The sequence below is a fragment of the Hemitrygon akajei genome, chromosome 1 (assembly GCF_048418815.1).
Source record: "Hemitrygon akajei chromosome 1, sHemAka1.3, whole genome shotgun sequence".
Taxonomy (NCBI): domain Eukaryota; kingdom Metazoa; phylum Chordata; class Chondrichthyes; order Myliobatiformes; family Dasyatidae; genus Hemitrygon; species Hemitrygon akajei.
In genome coordinates, this window is record NC_133124.1 from 187,253,468 (window position 1) to 187,272,382 (window position 18,915).

General features: G+C 46.6%; 1 protein-coding gene across 2 annotated transcripts in view; it reads left to right on the forward strand.

Annotated features, from left to right (window-relative positions):
• Positions 1-6,624: 6,624 nt before the first annotated feature.
• LOC140733298 (ubiquitin-conjugating enzyme E2 D4-like) overlaps positions 6,625-18,915 on the forward strand; it is a 29,542-nt gene continuing 17,251 nt past the window's right edge. Inside the window, exons 1-2 of one of the 2 annotated variants that reach the window (XM_073056448.1) lie at positions 6,625-6,780; positions 7,499-7,696. In XM_073056448.1, the coding sequence (XP_072912549.1) occupies positions 7,673-7,696 (24 nt within the window). In that variant the 5' untranslated portion in view covers positions 6,625-6,780; positions 7,499-7,672. Of the gene's footprint in view, positions 6,781-7,498; positions 7,697-12,348; positions 12,610-18,915 lie in introns of those variants that run through there. The other variant, XM_073056442.1, reaches the window with a different exon arrangement.

Genomic DNA, 18,915 nt, shown 5'->3' on the forward strand with positions numbered 1-18,915 from the left:
ATTCTATCATGATCATTGCCTCCAATGGTTTCCTTTACCTTAAACTCTCTAATAAATCTGGTTAATTGCACAACACCCAATACAGCTGCTATAAAAAGTAATCTCATAGGCATTCTACAAATACCTTCTCTTCAGATACAGCAACAATCTGATTTTCCCAATCTACCTGCATATTGAAATCCCCCAACATTGCCATTTTTACATTCATTTTCTATCTCCCATTGCAATCTGTGGACCACATCTTTGCTACTGTCTGGAGGTCTGTATATAGCTCCAATCATAGTCTTTTTACCTTTGCCATTTCTTAGCTCGACTGACTATGATTCTCCACCTTTTTCTTCTCTTCTCTTTAATGATTTGATTTCATTTTTTTTACCAACAGAACTACCCCACCCCCTCTGCCTACCTGCCTGTCCTTTTGATACAATGTGCATCCTTGGACATCAAGCTCCAGGCTATATTTTTCTTTCAGCCACGATTCAGTGATGCCCACAACATTGTACTTGCCAATCTGTAACTGTGCTACAAGTTCATCTCTTATTCTGTATACTGCATGCATTCAGATAGAACACCTTCAGTCCTGCATTCTTCACCCTTAATGATTTTTACATTGCAGCTCATCCTGTTGACTGTGATGTCGCCCAATCATATGCCTCTCCTTGCTAGCAGTCTCACTACACATTGCCTCTGTAAACCAACTGCCCCTCCTCAGCCCTATAACTTTGGTTCCCATCTCTGTGCCAAATTAGGTTAAACCCTCCCGAACAGCTCTAGCAAACCTGCCTGCTAGGATATCGGTCCTCGTTGGGCTCAGGTACAACCCGTCCCTTTTCTACAGAGATCACAATCATCCAGAAATCTGAATGATCCCCTGCCTCCTCAGCCACGTATTAATCTGCTAAATCGTTCTATCCTTGCCCTCAATGGCACATGGCACGGGCAACATTTCAGAGATTACTACCCTGGAGGCCCTGCTTTTCAGCTTTGAACCTAGCTTTCTAAAATCTCCTTTCAGTACCTCCTCACCCTGTCGACCTGTGTCATTGGTTCCAACGTGTACCAACACTTCTGGCTGCTCACCCTTCCCCTTTAGGATCCCATGGACCCACTCCGAGACGTCCCTGACCATGGCATCTGGGAGACGTCATCGTCATGGCTATCCCTCGAGGTTGAGGATGATGGTCTTTGTTCCGTTGATCTATTTATGAGTTCTCAAGTGACTTATAACATCCAGGTGTCCCTCTACTCCTCTGACGATGGAATCTCCTATCACCACTGCAGTCTTCTTCACCTCTGTTCTATTCTGAGCCACAGCGCCAGAGACCCAGTCACGGCAGATTCCCCCCCCCCCGCCCCCCAAGTAGGTTGTCCCCTCAACAGTCTCCAAAGTGGTATACTCCGTACTGAAGGGAACGGCAACAGGGGTATTCTGTATTGGCGGGTCATTTCCCCTCCTTCTCCTGACAGTTACCCAGCTACCTCGAGGTGACTGCCTCCCTGGGGCCTGTTGTACATAAAGGGGCAGCAAGTTAGAGTAGCGGTTAGTGTAGTGCTTTACAGCCCCCCAGCATTCCGGGCTCTGTTCCTGCCCGTCTGTAAGGAGTTTCCCCCCGTGACGACATGCGTTTCCTCCGGGTGCTCCGGTTTCCTCCCACATTGCGAAGACGAGGTCGGTTAATCGGTGCAACTGGGCACCACGAACTCGGAGGGCTTGTTACCATACTGTATCTCTAACGTGAGTTCAGGAAGGACTTGGATACAGTTCTCGGGGTTCAAGGCTCAAGGTGCCTGGAGAAAAAGCGGGGTGGGATCAGATGTGCGGATATTGAATAACGGAGCAGGATGAAGGCAGCCAATGATCCTGTTTTCTTGGAGAACTAAAGTAATGAGATGGAGAAACAGAAACACTGAACTTAAGTAAACTACTTAAGAACTTTTTAAAAGCTATTTATTAATGCTTTTTGAGAGGGTGACTTTAGATGCATATCATATTTTTACTGAGTTAAGTATTGTATGTAATTAGTTTTGCTACAATAAGTGTATGGGACATTGGAAAAAATGTTGAATTTTCCCATGGGGATTAATAAAGTATCTATCTATCTATCTATCAAAGGCCAAGCTGTGACCCAACCATTTACTCGTGCGTTTTCCAGTGTAGAGGAGACCAAACGGTAGGCACCACTTGATCGCGTCACGTTCCGGGTTATTTCCTTCCTCATTCAACTGCATACAGGCCATTAGAATTGAGCGTGCCTTCACCGCCATCTTGCAGCTGGCCCGACATTCATTCTCTGAGAGTGTCCACCCGATCACACATATCTCCATCCTCGCAAAACACTAAAACACACCTGAGTCCCCAACTTCTCTTCTGAAGTAAGATCAACGCATACCTATGCGGTAGGGAAAGTCTAGAATAGGTTATAAGGTCAGCACAACATTGTGGGCAGAAGGGCCTGTAATGAGCTCTTTGAGACCCTGACTAATCCAGAACCTATCAACCTCCATGTTAAATATACTCACAGATCACAGACCCGGTCTGCTTGAATTCTCACACCACATGCCCGTTATCCCAGCGATCAGTCAGGTTGTATAGGATGCACTTGGTAGGGTTTTCAACAGTGCTGTGTGTCAGAACGTGCAGCGTTACATTCCAGTGCACTATAACACTGGAATGTTACGGTAAGGTTGTAAAAGGCATTGGTGAGGCCAAATTTGGAGTATTGTGTTCAGTTTTGGTCACTGAATTACAGAAAGGATATTAATAAGGTTGAAAGAATGCAGAGAAGGTTTACAAGGATGTTGCCGGGACTTGAGAAACTGAGTTACAGAGAAAGGTTGAATAAGTTAGGACTTTATTCCCTGGAGCATTGAAGAATGAGTGGAGACTAGATAGAGGTATATAAAATTATGACGGGTGCAGATAGAGTGAATGCAAGCAGGCTTTTTCCACTGAGGCTAGGGGAGAACAAAACCAGAGGACATGGTTTAGGGGTGAAGGGGGAAAAGTTTAAAGGGAACATGGGGGGGGGGCTTCTTCACACAGAGAGTGGTGGGAGTGTGAAATGAGCTGCCAGATGAAGTGGTAAATGCGGGCTCACTTTTAACATTTAAGAAAAACTTGGACAGGTACATGGATGAGAGGTGTATGGAGGGATATGGGCCAGGTGCAGGTCGGTGGGACTAGGCAGAAAAATGGTTCAGCACAGCCAAGAAGAGCCAAAAGGCCTGTTTCTGTGCTGTAATATTCTATGGTTCTATAACGTCCGTTGCGTTATTGCCGAGACCTGCACGGGTGTTAACGTGAGAGCCAACTCGCCCAGTATGACTCCCGTTTAGGATTTACAGAGAACAGGACCCTCTGGGTCGCTAATTACCATAATTAGCAAACACAAATATACACCTGCGTTTACAAATAGTGGCCACTTTACATTTTTTTAACAAAATATACTTTATTCACAATAAATTATTTACAATAAACCATTCAATAACTCTGACTACTTTGCAGACATCACATTCTGTACAGTTCAACCATTTCGGCCACTCACGTGGCACTCTGTACAACATGAGCGGCCATGTTGTTCGGATGAAGGACGAACGTCTGCCGAAACAAATCTTCTACTCCCAGCTTAAAGAAGGCAAACGTAAAAGAGGCGGACAACAGAAGAGACTCAAAGACGTCTTAAAAACCGACATGAAGAAATGTAACATCGACTTCAACAACTGGGAAACCAATGCCAAGGACAGGAAACTCCGGCAAGCCATCATCCGGGAAGGAACAGTTCGAAGCCAACAGATGTGCAGAATTAGAAGAAAACGGAAAGAGAGGCAGCAACAAGCAAAGCCCGATCTGCCATCTGGAACTACCTGTCCTGATGCACCATCAATAACTCACGCTGAGACTTAGGAAGTGAGATATCGGCTTTTATTGACTGGAAGAATAAACAACACTACATCCTGGGGAAAATGAGGGAGAGCAGCAGCCCACAGTCGCCTTTATACAGGGGTCTGTGGGAGGAGCCACAGGAGCAGTCAGCAGGGTCTGTGGGAGGAGCCACAGGAGCAGTCAGACAGGTATATCTAGTTCACCACATGTCCTGAATGCGGAAGGGCTTTCAAAGCCAAGATTGGACTCATAAGCCACTTGAGAGCCCATAAATAGATCAGCGGAACACTGACCATCATCCTCGACCTCGAGGGAAAGACAGGAGGACGATTTGTGTCACTGTTGCCTTCCCGCCCGGCCACTCTCCTCCGACCTCTCTCGTTAACAAGGTGTTTTCACGCACATGCTCACTGGATTTTATTTTGTCTTTCACTCCATTCTCTGTCAACTTTGAGAGACTTGTGCGTGAAATCCCCACATCAGCTGTTTCTGAGATTCTCAAACCAGCCCGTCTGGAACCAGCAGCCATTCCATAGTCAAAGTCGCTGCGATCGGATTTCCTCCCTCACTCTGCTGCCTGGCGGGGACAACAGCGGAATCGCTTGACCATGTCCTCGTGTTAATATTCATGACGTTGCTGCCACGTGATTGGCTGATTAAATATTCGTATGAACAGACATCCCGCCCTGCAGAAACTCATTTCAGGGAGGTAGCACCATCAATTTGCGGGAGACTCCCGGGAGAGATGGGATGTCTGCAACAGAGCAGTTGTTTAAATAACGTTAGCTATGCTAATGAACGAATGACACCTGTTAAACTCACCTCAACATGTCTTTTACATTTTAACCCACCACGGGCAATAGAAAAGTCACTGTGCAGCGAGCGACACTATCATTATTTCTGACCCCTATTAGGCAGGGGTACACCTTAGGGTGTCTAGGGTGAAGTACGCTTTATATTTCTTTATTTTGGAACACTCTGCCATGGCGCGCGCGCGCGCGCTCTCTCTCTCTCTCTCTCTCATGAGTACCTAATAAACTGGCCACTGAGTGTACATCTTTTACACTACTCGGCGAGCTGTCTGTGATTTTAAAGTCTTTTGGGTGCACCTTGTGCTGGGTTTGCTGTAGGGCACCCTCCTGTCCTCGTCTCATTGTAATAGAGAGATTCGGCGCGGAATTAATTGCAAAGAGGTGGCTCCGCGACCTGGGTTGGGCGGTGATCCATATTTGTATTAGGAGCTAGTGTTGATTGTCCGGCAGCGGGATGGGTTCCCGGGCTGGTTCCCCGACCCCCGTGCCCGGCGCTTTCCGCTAACGCCCTCCGGGATCCCAATTCTGCCTCCCAGCCACAGTTGTGGTGACGAGGCAATTACTTCGCTTCTCTCTGGGGGAGCGCAACCCCGTCGATATATCGTCCCTCTGGCGCCTACCAACTTGAGCAACTCAACGTCCCAACTCCAGAGTGGAGTCCGGTTCCTGAGCTGGGTTGGTGGGACCTCCTTCTCCCAATGGAGCGGGTCTAGGGGAAGGAGGACACGTGGTGCCAGTCCTGTTTCATATTGTTGTACTCGCTTATGTCTTTATAGGAACAAAATAATCTTGTTGTGGTGAACTACATATACCTGTCTGGACACAACCCCAGCTGACTGCTCCTGTGGCTCCTCCCACAGACCCCTGTATAAAGGCGATTGAGGCCTGGGCCCGGCCTCTCAGTCTCCAGGATGTAGTATGGTGGTCAACCACTGCTTGTTCCTTCTTCCAGTCAATAAAAGTCAATATCTCGCCTTTACGTCTCAGAGAGAGTTATTGATGGTGCATCACTTGTATCTGAGTTTTCTTGCATGATTGGGTGGGGGAGCAACGGAGGTGATTGAGGGGCAGCGAACGGGGGGGGCTGTTGGGTGAAGATTTCACTGAAGGGGAGACACGGCACCGCAGATGCTGGAATCTGGAACAAAATTACCGGAGGAACTCAATGGGTCGGGTGGCATCTGAATGAGGAAAGAGATTACCGGCCCTGCCTCAAGTCTTGTGACCCGGCTCCTTTCCACCCAGAGCTGCTGCTCGACCTGCTGAGACTCTCCAGCGGATCCCAGCCCTCTCCAGGTCCCGGCATCTGAGGTGTTTGTGTCTGAATTTCAGCCGGCATTGGCGGGAGTCCCTCGGCGCATTGTTCCTGGGTTCGCTCTGGGGGCAGAGCTGAGTACCGACATTTGTGGAGAGTGTTACTCCGCTCTCGTGCGCGCCGAGGCGGGTGAGCGTGCGAGTGTGCAAATCTGCGAGTACTTGTGCATTGTTACCAGTGTGCAAGAGTGTGCTTGCCCGCCGTTGCACGTGCGCAGCAGAGCAAAGCGCTTGCCCGCCGTTGTTAGATGGCTCTGAGCGACTTTCACCCATGCTTCGAGACACGCACCACCACGCCGGCCACGGAAGCTACCCCTCTCTCTACCAGGCACGCTGCACCAGACAACATCCCGGGCCGAGTACTCGGGGAGTGTGCACGCCAGCTCACTGGCACTGACATCTTCAATCCTTCACTCATCCTGACTGCTGTCCCCGCAGGCTTCAAATCGCACAAAGGGGACGGTTATAACTTCAGGAGAACTCGCACCGTTCACACCCCTTCCCCTTACATGGGCGGCACAGCAAGCGGTTTTAAACTCCTGGGAGTGCACGTCACACGCTCCCAGAAGGCAGCCAAGTGAGCTCACCAAGGCCTCTGCTTTCTGAGGAGGCTGAAGAGAGCTGGACTATGCACACCCGCACTCACGGCACAGCGAGAGCATCCTGACAAGCTGCACGGGCAAGGAAAGCGCACTGCAGTGGACGGGAAGACTCTGCAAGGCTGTCCAACGCATCACTGGCACCAGCCTGAAGGCCATCAAGGACTTACATGTAAGAAGGTGCAGGGAAAAAGGCTAGTGACATTATAATGGTCCCACACACACTCTGTTCTGTCCCACTCCCGCCAGGGAACAGGCTACATAGCATCCACACCAGGACCACTAGTCTCAACAGACAATAGACAGTAGGTGCAGGAGTAGGCCATTCGGCCCTTCTAGCCAGCACCGCCATTCACTGTGATCATGGCTGATCATACACAATCAGTACCCCATTCCTGCCCTCTCCCCATATCCCTTGACCCCACTATCTATAAGAGCTCTATCTAACTCTCTCTTGAATGCATCCAGAGACTTGGCCTCCACTGCCTTCCGGGGCAGAGCATTCCACATATCCACCGCTCTCTGGGTGAAAAGGTTTTCCCGCATCTCTGTTCTAAATGGCCTACCCCTTATTCTTATTCTGGCCTCTAGTTCTGGACTCATAAACAGTTAACATTTCCCCAGCAGTTCAACACCTCTACTCACTAACCCACTGCTTCTTTATTTCCGGTCATTTACCTTAAGTACGCCGTAGCGTCACCTTATGTACATACAATCAATCTATGTATACAAGCTATCTTATGTATTTACATTTATTGCGCATTTTTTATTATTATTGTGCTCTTTATCTTTGCTGTTCCATCGAATCCTGAGTAACAATTATCTCGTTCTCCTTACACTTGTGTATATGAAATGACATTACACAATCTTGAATTGTGAGTAAACAACAGGACGAGTATTTGTGCAGAAAGTCCGAGAGCCTCCTGTTTGACTTCCGGATAGTCGGTGACGTCAGCGCATCGTGGCGTGTCAAGCTGTCAGTGACGTGGGCGCGCGGTGGCTGCTCAGCCGTCAGTGACGTCAGCACGCTGTGCGGCGAGGCGGGGGCTGGCGGCCGGACGGGGATGGCGAAGAGGCGGATCCTCAAGGTAAACGGGGTCGGGGAGGGGGGAGAAAGCGAGCGGTCGAGGCCCGGCTCGGTCTACTTCTCCCTAACATCCGTACCGAGTCCGGAGCGGTTGCTGTGGGCGGGGAAGTTAATCCCCGCACGGGGAGTGGGGCGTGACCCCCGAGTCAAGAGTGGAGGAGTAAAAGTGGGGGGTGGGAGAAGGGGCTGAGGGATGGTGGGGAGAGGGGGAAGGGTTGGGGAGAAGGGAGGGGTTGAGGGAAGGGACAGGGCTGAGAGTGAGAGGAATGGGTGAGGAATGAAGGGGCTGAGGGGAGAGAAGGAGGGATGGGGACTAAAATGGAGTGGAAAGGTGAAGTGTTCTGGGTGTTGAGGAGGGGGAAATAGTTGAGGAAGGAGTTGAACAGGGGGGCAAGGGGGCTGAGAGGAGGGGTAGGGACGAGGGATTAAGGGGGCTCAGGGGAAGGGGTGAGTGGGTAAGGGACTGAGAGTGCGTGGAGGGGTGTGGAAGGAAGGGGCTTGGAGGGAAAGGGGCCAAGGGGAGAGGAGGAAAAGGGAGTGGAAGGGTTGAGGGGTGCTGGGGGTGAGAGTAGGTGGGAGGGGGAAGGAGCAAGAGGCAGAGAGGGAGGGGTAGGATTGAGGGATTAAGGGGGCTCAGAGGAAGGGATGAGCGGGTAAGGGACTGAAAGAGAGGGGAAGGGTGCTGAGGGAGTGGAAGGGCTGAGGGGTTTTTGGGTGCTGGAGGAAGAGTTAAGAGTGGGTGGGAGGGGGATGGGGTCTAGGGGTAGGTGTGAGAGAGTAAGGGGGCTCAGAGGGAGGGAAAGGGACAAGAGTATCACACAAATTGCTGGAGGAACTCAGCAGGGGAATAAACAGTCAACCTTTTGGGCTGAGACCCCTCAGCAAGACCTGGTGGGGGACTGCAAGGGAGGTTAAGGGGAGAGGCGTACAGAGTGGTGTGGCTGCAAGTGAGGGGTGGCAGGGGAAAGGGGTGAGAGAACTGGTGGGGGGCTATGAGGGTGAACTCAGCAGTGGTGGGCAATTTGGGCCGAGGCGTGCAATCTCCAGTCGTAGGTGATCAAATGTTTTCAAATTTAAGCCCAAACTGAAATTGGTTGCGAGATAATTTGGAGGGTGCACCCACCTTGAAATCACAAAGCCCTCATATCTAGGATTGAGCCCTTGATGTCTGAAGCCACCCATGATTTTTTTTGCAGCCAGGCCAGTGCAATAGGGAGGCGAGGCTGGGTCTGCTGTCCAGCTCTCTGCAATCCGTCACTCACGCTGGGTATACTGGATGTGATCAGTTATATTCACAGAATGTGGAAACGAGCCCTTTGGCCCACTGAGTCTGAACTGACCACTCAGATCTCATCCATGAGTTGTGCACTGGTTTGAGGTTGTGGGACGGTCTCTCCTGACACTTATTTACAAGGGATGCAGGGCTTGCTGGATATGATGATAATATCGGATACTCCAGGAAATGAAAATATTGTTGACAGCAGAGAATAATGATATCCATTGTTCTGGCAGCAAGGGAGAGCTAGCATTTTGAATCAAAACATTTACTCACCAACCTGTGGAGAGAGAATAGTGAAAGGAAAGAAAATGGTGAAAGTTTCAAATCAGTAAACTATCATCAGAACTAGAGGAAGTTAGAAGTCACAAACAAGAGAAAATCTGCAGATGCTGGAAATCCGAGCAACTCACCAATGGTGGTGAAACTCAGCAGGCCAGGCAGCATCTGTGGAAAAGGGTAAACAATCGACGTCTTAGGCCAGCCTGAAATAGGAGTAAAGCCTGTTTTAAGTTGTAAAGATTTTGAGGGTGATATGTTGCAGAATAAAGCAATTATTTGTGAATTTTTATGTTCATTTTGTCCCTCTGCAACTTAAAACATGATTGTCTAAATTATCTTCACACTGATGTAAGTTTATTGGTTCAAAACATTAATTGTTTCTCTCTGCACAGATGAAGTATAATTAAAGTGTAGTCATTGTAGAATTTTAAGTGTGATTAAAATGACATACACAATACTCCCTTGGAATGTGTGAGTTAGAATGTATCTCATTGTAGCTAACAATGGTTTGAATATTACCTCACCATGTTACAGGAAACATAACTGCACTGGGGAAGCTACAGAGGGGATTTATGTTGTCCAGACTGGACAACTTCAACTATGTGGGAAAACTTGGATGTTAAGTGTTTTGTTTGATTGAGAGGAGGCCTTCTCAAGAAGTTAGGAGCTATGTAAACAGGAGGAACTGGTTTCCCTTAAACCACCACCTCTGGCAGTGTGTTCTATGCACCCACCCTTTTCTGTGTAAAAAGCCTACCTCTGACACTCCCCGCCTATATGTTTCTTGGATCACTCTAAAATTATGCACCCTCATGTTAGTCATTTCTACCCTGGGGGGAGGGGGGGGGAAATCTCTATCTGTCCACTCGATCTATGCCTCTTGTCAACCTGTACACAAATTTTGTGAAAATGAGACTGAAGTTGTAGTTGAAACCATGGAACACCTGGATCAGAAAACACTTAAAGAGCGAGACAATCAATGCTTTGGGTGGTTTGGCTCTAGAACTCTGCCTGATAGGGTGGTAGAGACAAACGTTGGGGCAGTGGTCTACAAGACTCCAGTGGCAGTGTGGGAGGGTTTGTTTCAGCTGGGTATGCAGTGTGACTGTTGTGGAGCGATATGCCACAGAGCAGGGAACCATAAGCACCAACGTGATAAAGATCTGTGGTTGTTGGATGATAGATGTGTTCGTTCAAACACCGGAGGAATCTTCCTCCTGCAAATCGCTTTCAGAATTCTTATTGGATGAGTGCAGGTTATTCTGAAAATGAAACTGAAAGCTAGTGCGGGGTGTGATGCCTGTAGATTGTCACAGGATCGCTAAATATTTTAGTCATGTCTTCATGCTTCTTTGGCCTGGTGCCAGACATTGCCTGAATATGCTCCATCTAAGTACCCTGGGAGATTTTTATTACAGTGCCTATAAAAAGTATTCACCCCCCTTGGAAGTTTTCATGTTTTATTGTCTTACAACATTGAATCACAGAGGATTTAATTTGGCTCTTTTGACACAAAACAACATCTTTTGCTAATTTCTTCTGAAATGAGGTCTCGTTTATCCTTCCATTTCCATAGTGATAATGTCATCATCCTCTTCCTTGGATGTGAATCTTGATCTTGGGAAGGTGCCCTTAGTTCACTAGCATATTCTCTTATTAACCCCTTTACAATCTGATCTGGCCTCTTGGTTTCCTCATCTACAACATCATCTGACGAATCCTCTGTTTTCGTATCTCTATTAACTCCTTTCTTTTTGGGTTTTTATTCATCCAGCTGGGCTTTGGTCTTTGCATCTACTTTTACAAGCAGCTTCTTGTCTCCCACTTGAAGTTCATGCAATAACTCTGAGGCACTCAATTCTGGTTCTTTATACTCACAAAAGCCGAATGCTCACAATGTTCCTGAAGCTCCTTGAACCCTCTTCCAGCTTAAAACCAAGTCATATTTTGCAAGTAACTGCCTGACTAACATATCAGAAACTTTCCAGACACAGTTCCTATAAAAAGTATTAACACCTCCCCCCAGAAGTTTTCATGTTTTACAACTATTTGTCTCTTTTGACACTGATCAACAGAAAAGACACTTTGGTGTCAAAGTGAAAACAAAGTGATCTAAATTTATTACAAATATTAAACACAAAATAATTGATTGCATTATTACCCACCCCCTTCAAGTCAGTATTTAGTAGATGCACCATTGCCAGCAATTACAGCCTTGAGTCTGTGTGGATAGCTCTCTATCAGCTCTGCACATCTGGACACTGTCATTTTTCCCCATTCTTTGTTACAAAACTGTTCAAGCTCTGTCAGGTTTCATGGGGATCATGAATGAACAGCCCTTTTCAAGTCCAGCCAGAAATTCTCAAATGGATTGAGGTCTGGACTCTGACTTAGCAACCCCGGGACTTTAACTTTATTGTTTTTAACCCATTCCTGTGTAGCTTTTGCTTTATGCTTGCTGAAAAACAAATCTTCTCCCAAGTCGCAGTTCTCTTGCAGACTGCATCAAAATCTCCCTGTATTTTGCTGCATTCATTTTACTCTTTACCTTCACCTGCTGCAGTGAAACATCCTCACAACATGATGATTCAACCACCACCATGCTTCATGGTAGAGATGGCGCATTTTTGATGATGTGCGGTGAAAACTTCCAAGGGTGAGGGGTGAATACTAGATTTAAAGTTGCCATTTCTACATGTTAACGTAAAAATTCAGAACATAAACAAGTCTACGGATAGCATAGAAACTGTTTAAGATTTTGTAAAAATCAGTAATATTTGTCATGGTTGGAAGAAATTGGCTTGGATTAAAAAGATTCAATAACATTAAACATTAGCTTTGTTACATGTACATGTGTGTTAACCCAAAGATGTGCTGGTGTGGCCACACCTTCTAACATAGCATACCCAGGATGTTCAGCAGAACAGCACTAGCAGCAATAGCAGCAACAGAACAATTCAAGATAACACAGGCCTCCAAAACAAGGAGAGGCTGCTTCCGGGCCTCCAGTCCTTAGCCCCGGACTCTCCCAGACATCGGATCTTCACCCTCCAGTCTCTGGCCGGACTCGCACAGATGCTGACCAACTTGATGAGTATTTCCAGCATGCTATGGTTATTATAGCAGCAATTTCTCTGGCAAACTGCAGGGTGCTACCGAAGTGCTCTAGTTTGGATGCCTGGGAGAGGCAGGGAGATCGCGCATGCGCAGCCGGCCACGGCTCCGACCCTCGCCGTGCCCGCGCCTGCGCCTGCGCCGGCCTGCAGTGCGCCTGCGCGCCTGCGGGCGGCGGGGTGAGCGCGGAGCCGAGCGAGCGGTGGCGCCGGCGGGGGATGGCGCTGAGGCGGATCCAGAAGGTAGGCGATGGAGGCGTGGGGTGCGGCGCGGTTTAGGCCCCCCACTTCCTCAGTGGCGAGGCATGCCGGGCTCTCCGGGCCTGGAGCCGCTCAGCCTCGGGGTAGCCCACCGCCTCCAGCCGTCCCTGGCCCACCCCTCCCCGTCCCTGGATACTGCTCATACCCACCGCCTTGCTCTCCCTGTTTCTGGATACAGCTCATAACTACTGCCCCTGGGTACCGCAAATACCCGCCGGTCTCCTCCCTGTTCCATCGCCCTCCCCTTCCTCCGCTACCCCCTTCTCAATGTCTTTCCCCATTCACCCACATCTCCGCTTCATTTCTCCCATCCCTACCCTCAGAGATTCAGCCGTAATCTCGTGAGTTGTCTACCTCTTTCACCTTCTTGTGATCTTTTAAATTCTGTCAAACCTCTTTTACTTTTTATGTGGTCTACTAACATCTATCATTCCATCTTCATTAAATCCTCTGATGGGGCAGTCCTTTACCATTTTCTATCTCTTTAAAAATCAGTACTTTTGTATTCTTTGGTTGTCTTATTCACATTCTATTCCCCTATTTATAAACTTCTCAATCATCCTTCAAAGTTTCTAAAATTTGCCATTCTCTGATTCTACTTTTCTTTACAACTTGATAAACCTTACGTTTCAACACTGGCTCACCACAATAGTGAGCAAAGTTAAATAAGTATTTTGGTATTAAAATAAGAATGAGTTGGACTGAAACATGAAATAATAACCCATCTATTTGTCCTGAAGAAGGCTCTCGGCCAGAAACATCAACTGTATATTCATCTCCATAGATGCTGCCTGACCTTGCTGAGTTTGTCCAGCAATTTGTGTGTGCTGCTTTTATTTGTTAGTCTTGAGTTAAGAAATCCTGTACTCGTCCAGAACCATCTGAGATGACTTCACTGGAGAAAAGAATGTTAAAAAGACTTTTGGTTGTATAAAAACAGTGCATGAATAAAGTCTGGGAGATGTATACAGGTGTTTAAACTGGCATTGATAAAGGAGCAAACACGAGGAAATCTGCAGATGCTGGAAATTCAAGCAACACACACAAAATGCTGGTGGAACGCAGCAGGCCAGGCAGCATCTATAGAGAGAAGCACTGTCAAGGTTTCGGGCCGAGACCCTTTGTCAGGACTAACTGAAAGAAAAGATAGTAAGAGAAAAAGGAGTGCAGGCAGGATATGGAGAAGCTGCTTCCAGCCCAGACAGTATTAGGAAATGGTGAATAACAGTAAACCAAAACAGCAGGCAGACAACCACACTTGTAATCTTCCTCAGTAAGGCTGGGCTAGCAAATTGTGTTGAATTCAGAACTCGGGGTACCAAACCAGCCCAAATACTCTTATTTTTCTCCAGTCCTACTCACATGTCCAGAGTTGTCAACCTAGTGTGATGTTGTGATCTGTGTAACTCTGCCCTTCTAATTCACACTGTTCCTTTGCTTAATTAAGCCCCTGGCTATCCAAAACTTCAGAGTTTTACTGTTTCTGAGCTTCCTCTCAGTCTCTCCTTATCTCATATCCTATAGATAACTCACAACGTCCTGACAAAGGGTCTCGGCTCGAAACATTGACTGTACTTCCTATAGATGCTGCCTGGCCTGCTGTGTTCCACCAACATTTTGTGTGTGTTGTCTTTGTCCCCTGTATACATTAAATGTCATTTTTGGCCGTCATTATGTTTCCTTCGGTTGTTAACACCTTATTATTTTTCAGCAGTCAGGCATTTCAATTTGTTTTTGCTTTTTCCTTACTGCATTTTTGTGTTATATTATCTAATTTATCCCTGGCCTGCTTGACTAATGAACTTCACATACAGTTGGCTCAGCTGAGTTCCTGAAGTAAAGGTACCCCTTGCCACATATCTAAATTCAGAGAGCTCGCCAGCAAACAGCAGCCTGACTTGTTAGTACTTAGAACTTTGTAGCTAACAGATTACATGCCAAACTCAGTCATAATCATTGTGTGTAAGTCTTGCCTCGTTCTCAGGACTGACCCACTTGAGATGGTACTTTGGAAAATGGGCAGAAATGAATGGGCTTTTCAGTATTCCAGATCTTGTGGCATCATCAGTTCACACATGGGTAAATATAGCCATATACCCTCCTTCCTCAGAAGATGAATTGATACTCTTCCGTGTTATACAAAGTTTGCAAGAACGGCAGATACATTGGGGGCATTTAAGAAACTCTTAGATGGGCACAGGAATGATAGAAAAATGGAGGGTTATGCACAAGGGAAGGGTTAGATTGTTCTTAGAATCAGTTAAAAAGTCACTGCGATATTGTTGATTGTTGGCCCAGAGGTCTGTTCTGCTCTACTGTTCCACGTTCTAACCACTGAGATTAAAGCAGTCCACAAAATGAGCCTTTAATGTCCATCAGCAAGAATAAATTGATCGAAGCTGCACAGATTAAGCTGGTCGAGTGTCGAAGGACATATTTGCACCACCATTTAATGATATTGGTAGACTCAATAGGGTATCTCTTGAGTGTTGTGGGTCATCATCTGGATTATATTCCCATGCATTCCGTAATGTCAAAGTCCTACCTCTCCCTCTCTGAACTATTGCAGACAAGCTGGGTTATTAATCAACGACTAACACAGGAACTCAGCAAGTCAGGCAGCATCTTTGGAGAGGAATACGCAGTCCACATTTCAACTGTTTATTTCTGTCCATGGATGCTGCCCGACTTGCTGAGTTCCTCTAGCATTTAGTGTGTGTTGCATCTGCAAAATCTCCTGTGTTTAAAATCGCCAGTCAATGAAGTGTGCAGGAGGCATGAATGAGGTGCCAGTCTGAAGCTGTGATACATGTTCCAAACAATGATATAGCTACTTAATCTCCCGGCCAATGGATCCAATCACAGCTCTGCTACTAAAGCAAACCCATATATATTGCTGTGAGCCTTTAATTAATCTGTCCTATTTTGAATGTTTCACAAATTCAGAACCTTCAATGTTAGTGTAACTGTTATAGCTCCATTTGCTGATGCTTTCTTGTCCATTATCTGCTCTGTCCCTGTCACACTTTATCATTCTCATTTTGCTGCATTGCACCATAACCATAGTCTCTCAACCCGTTCCACCCCCACCCCCACCCCCACCTCTAGTCAAAAATCTTAAAGACATCTCTAGTTACCCGATATGTCCAGCCTAAACAATTCTACAGGACCGTCTCCTCTTTCTTGGTGTCAATGCCACACAATTCAAAGCCCCTTTCTCTTTCAGTCTCTGAGATGCACTTTCACCTCTGCTCTGATGCTGTGCCAGTTTGCAGATGATTCAAGTAGTAATCTAGGGGTTTCTCGTAGAATTACTTTTCGGCATTAAAGAGTGTCGGTGATTCCTGTCAGCTACATCTTCCCAAGAAATAGCCCAGTACCCAGCCTTGTGGACTTTACAGTAGGAACAATGCAGCCTTAAAGATTTGAACAGAGAACAGTGGAGCTCCTTTGTGACCATGTTGTATGCTGTGGCCATCAGGCATCATTTGTTGGCTGCCCAGCACAAACCTCGCTGATTTGATAGGGTGAATGCAAGCAAGCTTTATCGCACTGAGGTTGGTAAGACTAGAACAAGAGGTGAAAGACTAAATATTTAAGGGGAACATGAAAGAGAGCTTCTTCACGCAGTGTTTGGTGAGAGTGTGGAATGAGCTGCTGGCAGAAATGGTGGATTCAGGACTGATTTCAACATTCAAGAGAAATTTGGATAGGTACATGGATGGGAGGGGTATGGAGGGCTGTGGTCCAGGTGTAGGTTGGTGGGACTTGGCAGAATAATAGTTTGGCATGGACTAGATGGGCCAAAGGGTCTATTTTTTGTGCTGTAGTTGTCAACCCCCACCATATTATCTTTCACTGCTCCATTCTGAATGGTCTCTTGCTCCACAGTTGCATGGTCATATTGCCTGAAGTTCAAGTTTAATTGCTATTCAACTATACACATGAATACAGCATTCCTCTGGGGCTAAGGTGCAAAACACAGTACCAACAGTTGCACACAGCACATATAATTATGATAAAAGAAAAAAAATAGTCACAAAACATATAGCCCTGTGTGTCTTGGCCTGTAGATTGACGGTGCATGGATGTTAATCTGGAGCCATGTTTCTGAAAGAACAAGCCCACAGCAGTCCTCATCTCGTGCTAGTGCAGCTGCACACAAATGCAATCTAGCTTGTCTTCCACCGAGCAAACACTGGAGGGGCCAGCTCCCAACCCAGTGTGGAATGGTTATGCTTGTGCTGCTTATTTGGGACTCCACATCCTTAGAGCCCTCAAAGTTGCTGAGCAAGCTGATAGGATGGCTAAGAAGACATATGTGGTGGCCTTCATCTGTTCAGGGGATTGAGTTCAAGAGCAGCAAGACAATGTTGCAACTCTCTTAAACTCTGGTTAGACCACACTTGGAGTATTGTGTTCCATTTTGGTCGCCTCAAAGCATTTGGAAGCTTCAGAGATGGTGCAGAGAACATACATGATGCTGGTTGGATTAGAGAGCATGTCTTATGGGGAAAGGTTTGACTGAGCTGGGGAGGGGGTGATGTGATGGGAAGTGTACAAGATGATAAGAGGCATAGATCAAGTGGGTAGCTGGAGACCTTTCCTCAGGGTGGAAATACAAGGGGGCATAATTTTAAGGTGAGTGGAGCAAAGTATAGTGGATATGGCAGAGAGTTTTTTTACACAATGGTGAGTGCATGGAACACACTGCCAGGGTTGGTGGTAGAAGCAGATACATTGGGGACGTTTAAGAGACTCTTGGATAGGCATATGGATGAAAGACAAAGGGAAGGCTAGTGTAGGAGGGAAGGGTTAGATTGATCTTGGAGTAGCTTAGGCCTGTGGTGTTGCTATGTTACCAACAGTGAGAGCTGAGAGCCGTGTGTTCCACAGTAGAGGCAGTTGCATACTGCAGTGCCATACTTGAAGTTGAAAGTAGACGAAGCAAGAGGGGCAGAGTATGACAAATCATAAACATATATTCTGCAGATGCTGGAAATCTTGAGCAAATCAAAGTGCTGGAGGAACTCAGAAAGTAAGATTTAAATTTCTTTGGGGTAAGGGGCCATGCCTTGAAGAGACTTCACAGTGGAGCAGCAAATCATAAACAGAACCAGCACAGCACATAAAGATCCTTCAGACCATCGTGTTGTGCCAATCCTTCAACCTACTTCAAGATCAATGTAACCTTTCCCTCCCACATAGCCTTCCATTTTCCTATCATCTGTGTGCCAAGAGTCTCTTAAATGCCCCTTGTATCTAACACCACCCCTGGTGGCAGGTTCCATGGTACTCACCACTCTCTGTAAAAGAACTTGCATCTGATATCCCCCTTATACTTTCCTTCAATCACCTTAAAACTATAACCCCCGGTAATAGTCCACTCGTTCTATACCTCTTATCATCTACACCTCTAGATGTAGTTGCCTCTCATCCTTCATCACTCCAAAGAGAAGTGCCCTACGCTCATTCAATCTTTTCTCATAGGATCTGTTCTCTAATCCAGGCAGCATCCTGGTAAATTTCCTGTGCACCCTCTCTAAAATTTCCATGTCCTCCTATAATAAGGTGAACAGAACTGAACACAATATTCCAAGTGAGGTCTAACCAGGGTTTGACCTCACAGCTTTTAAACTCAATCCCCTGACTATTGATGGCCAACGCACCTTGACAGATGTTGATGATGCAGAGGGGAATCAGATTAAATGTGAAATAAGGGAAGTATGATGGAGAGGGACGGTTGCATAGGAAATATAAGTGTGCAAATCCAGAGCTGGATTAAGCACCCAAAAACATGAGTTTTGTCTCATGGCATCTATGAATGTTCCCAAGCTGAATTTAATGAACCACCCTTGCTTGTGGAACAGAGAGCTGTCAAGAGTTACACACAAATGCTCAAAATTATTTTTGGTTAGCTGCAGGGTGTTCTACAAGATGTCATAAAGTACTTTTGGGGAAAGAACTTTATCATCTTTGTGGTTTGACTGTGACTTCAGACCTCAAACTGGCCCAGCAAGTCATGAGTTGCATAATTTTAAGGTGATTCAAGGGAAGTATGGGTGGAGCACTGTCAGAAGTAATTACTTTTACAGAAAGTGGTGAGTGGGTGGGATATTGTTGGTGGTAGAGGCAGGTACATTAGGGATATTTAGAGACTCTTAGATAGGTATATGGATGATATAAAAATAGGTTATATGAGAGAGAAGGGTTTGACTGGTCTTGGTATAGTTAAAGTTGGCACAGTGTCATGGGCCAAAGGGCCTGTATTGTGCTGTACTGCTCTAT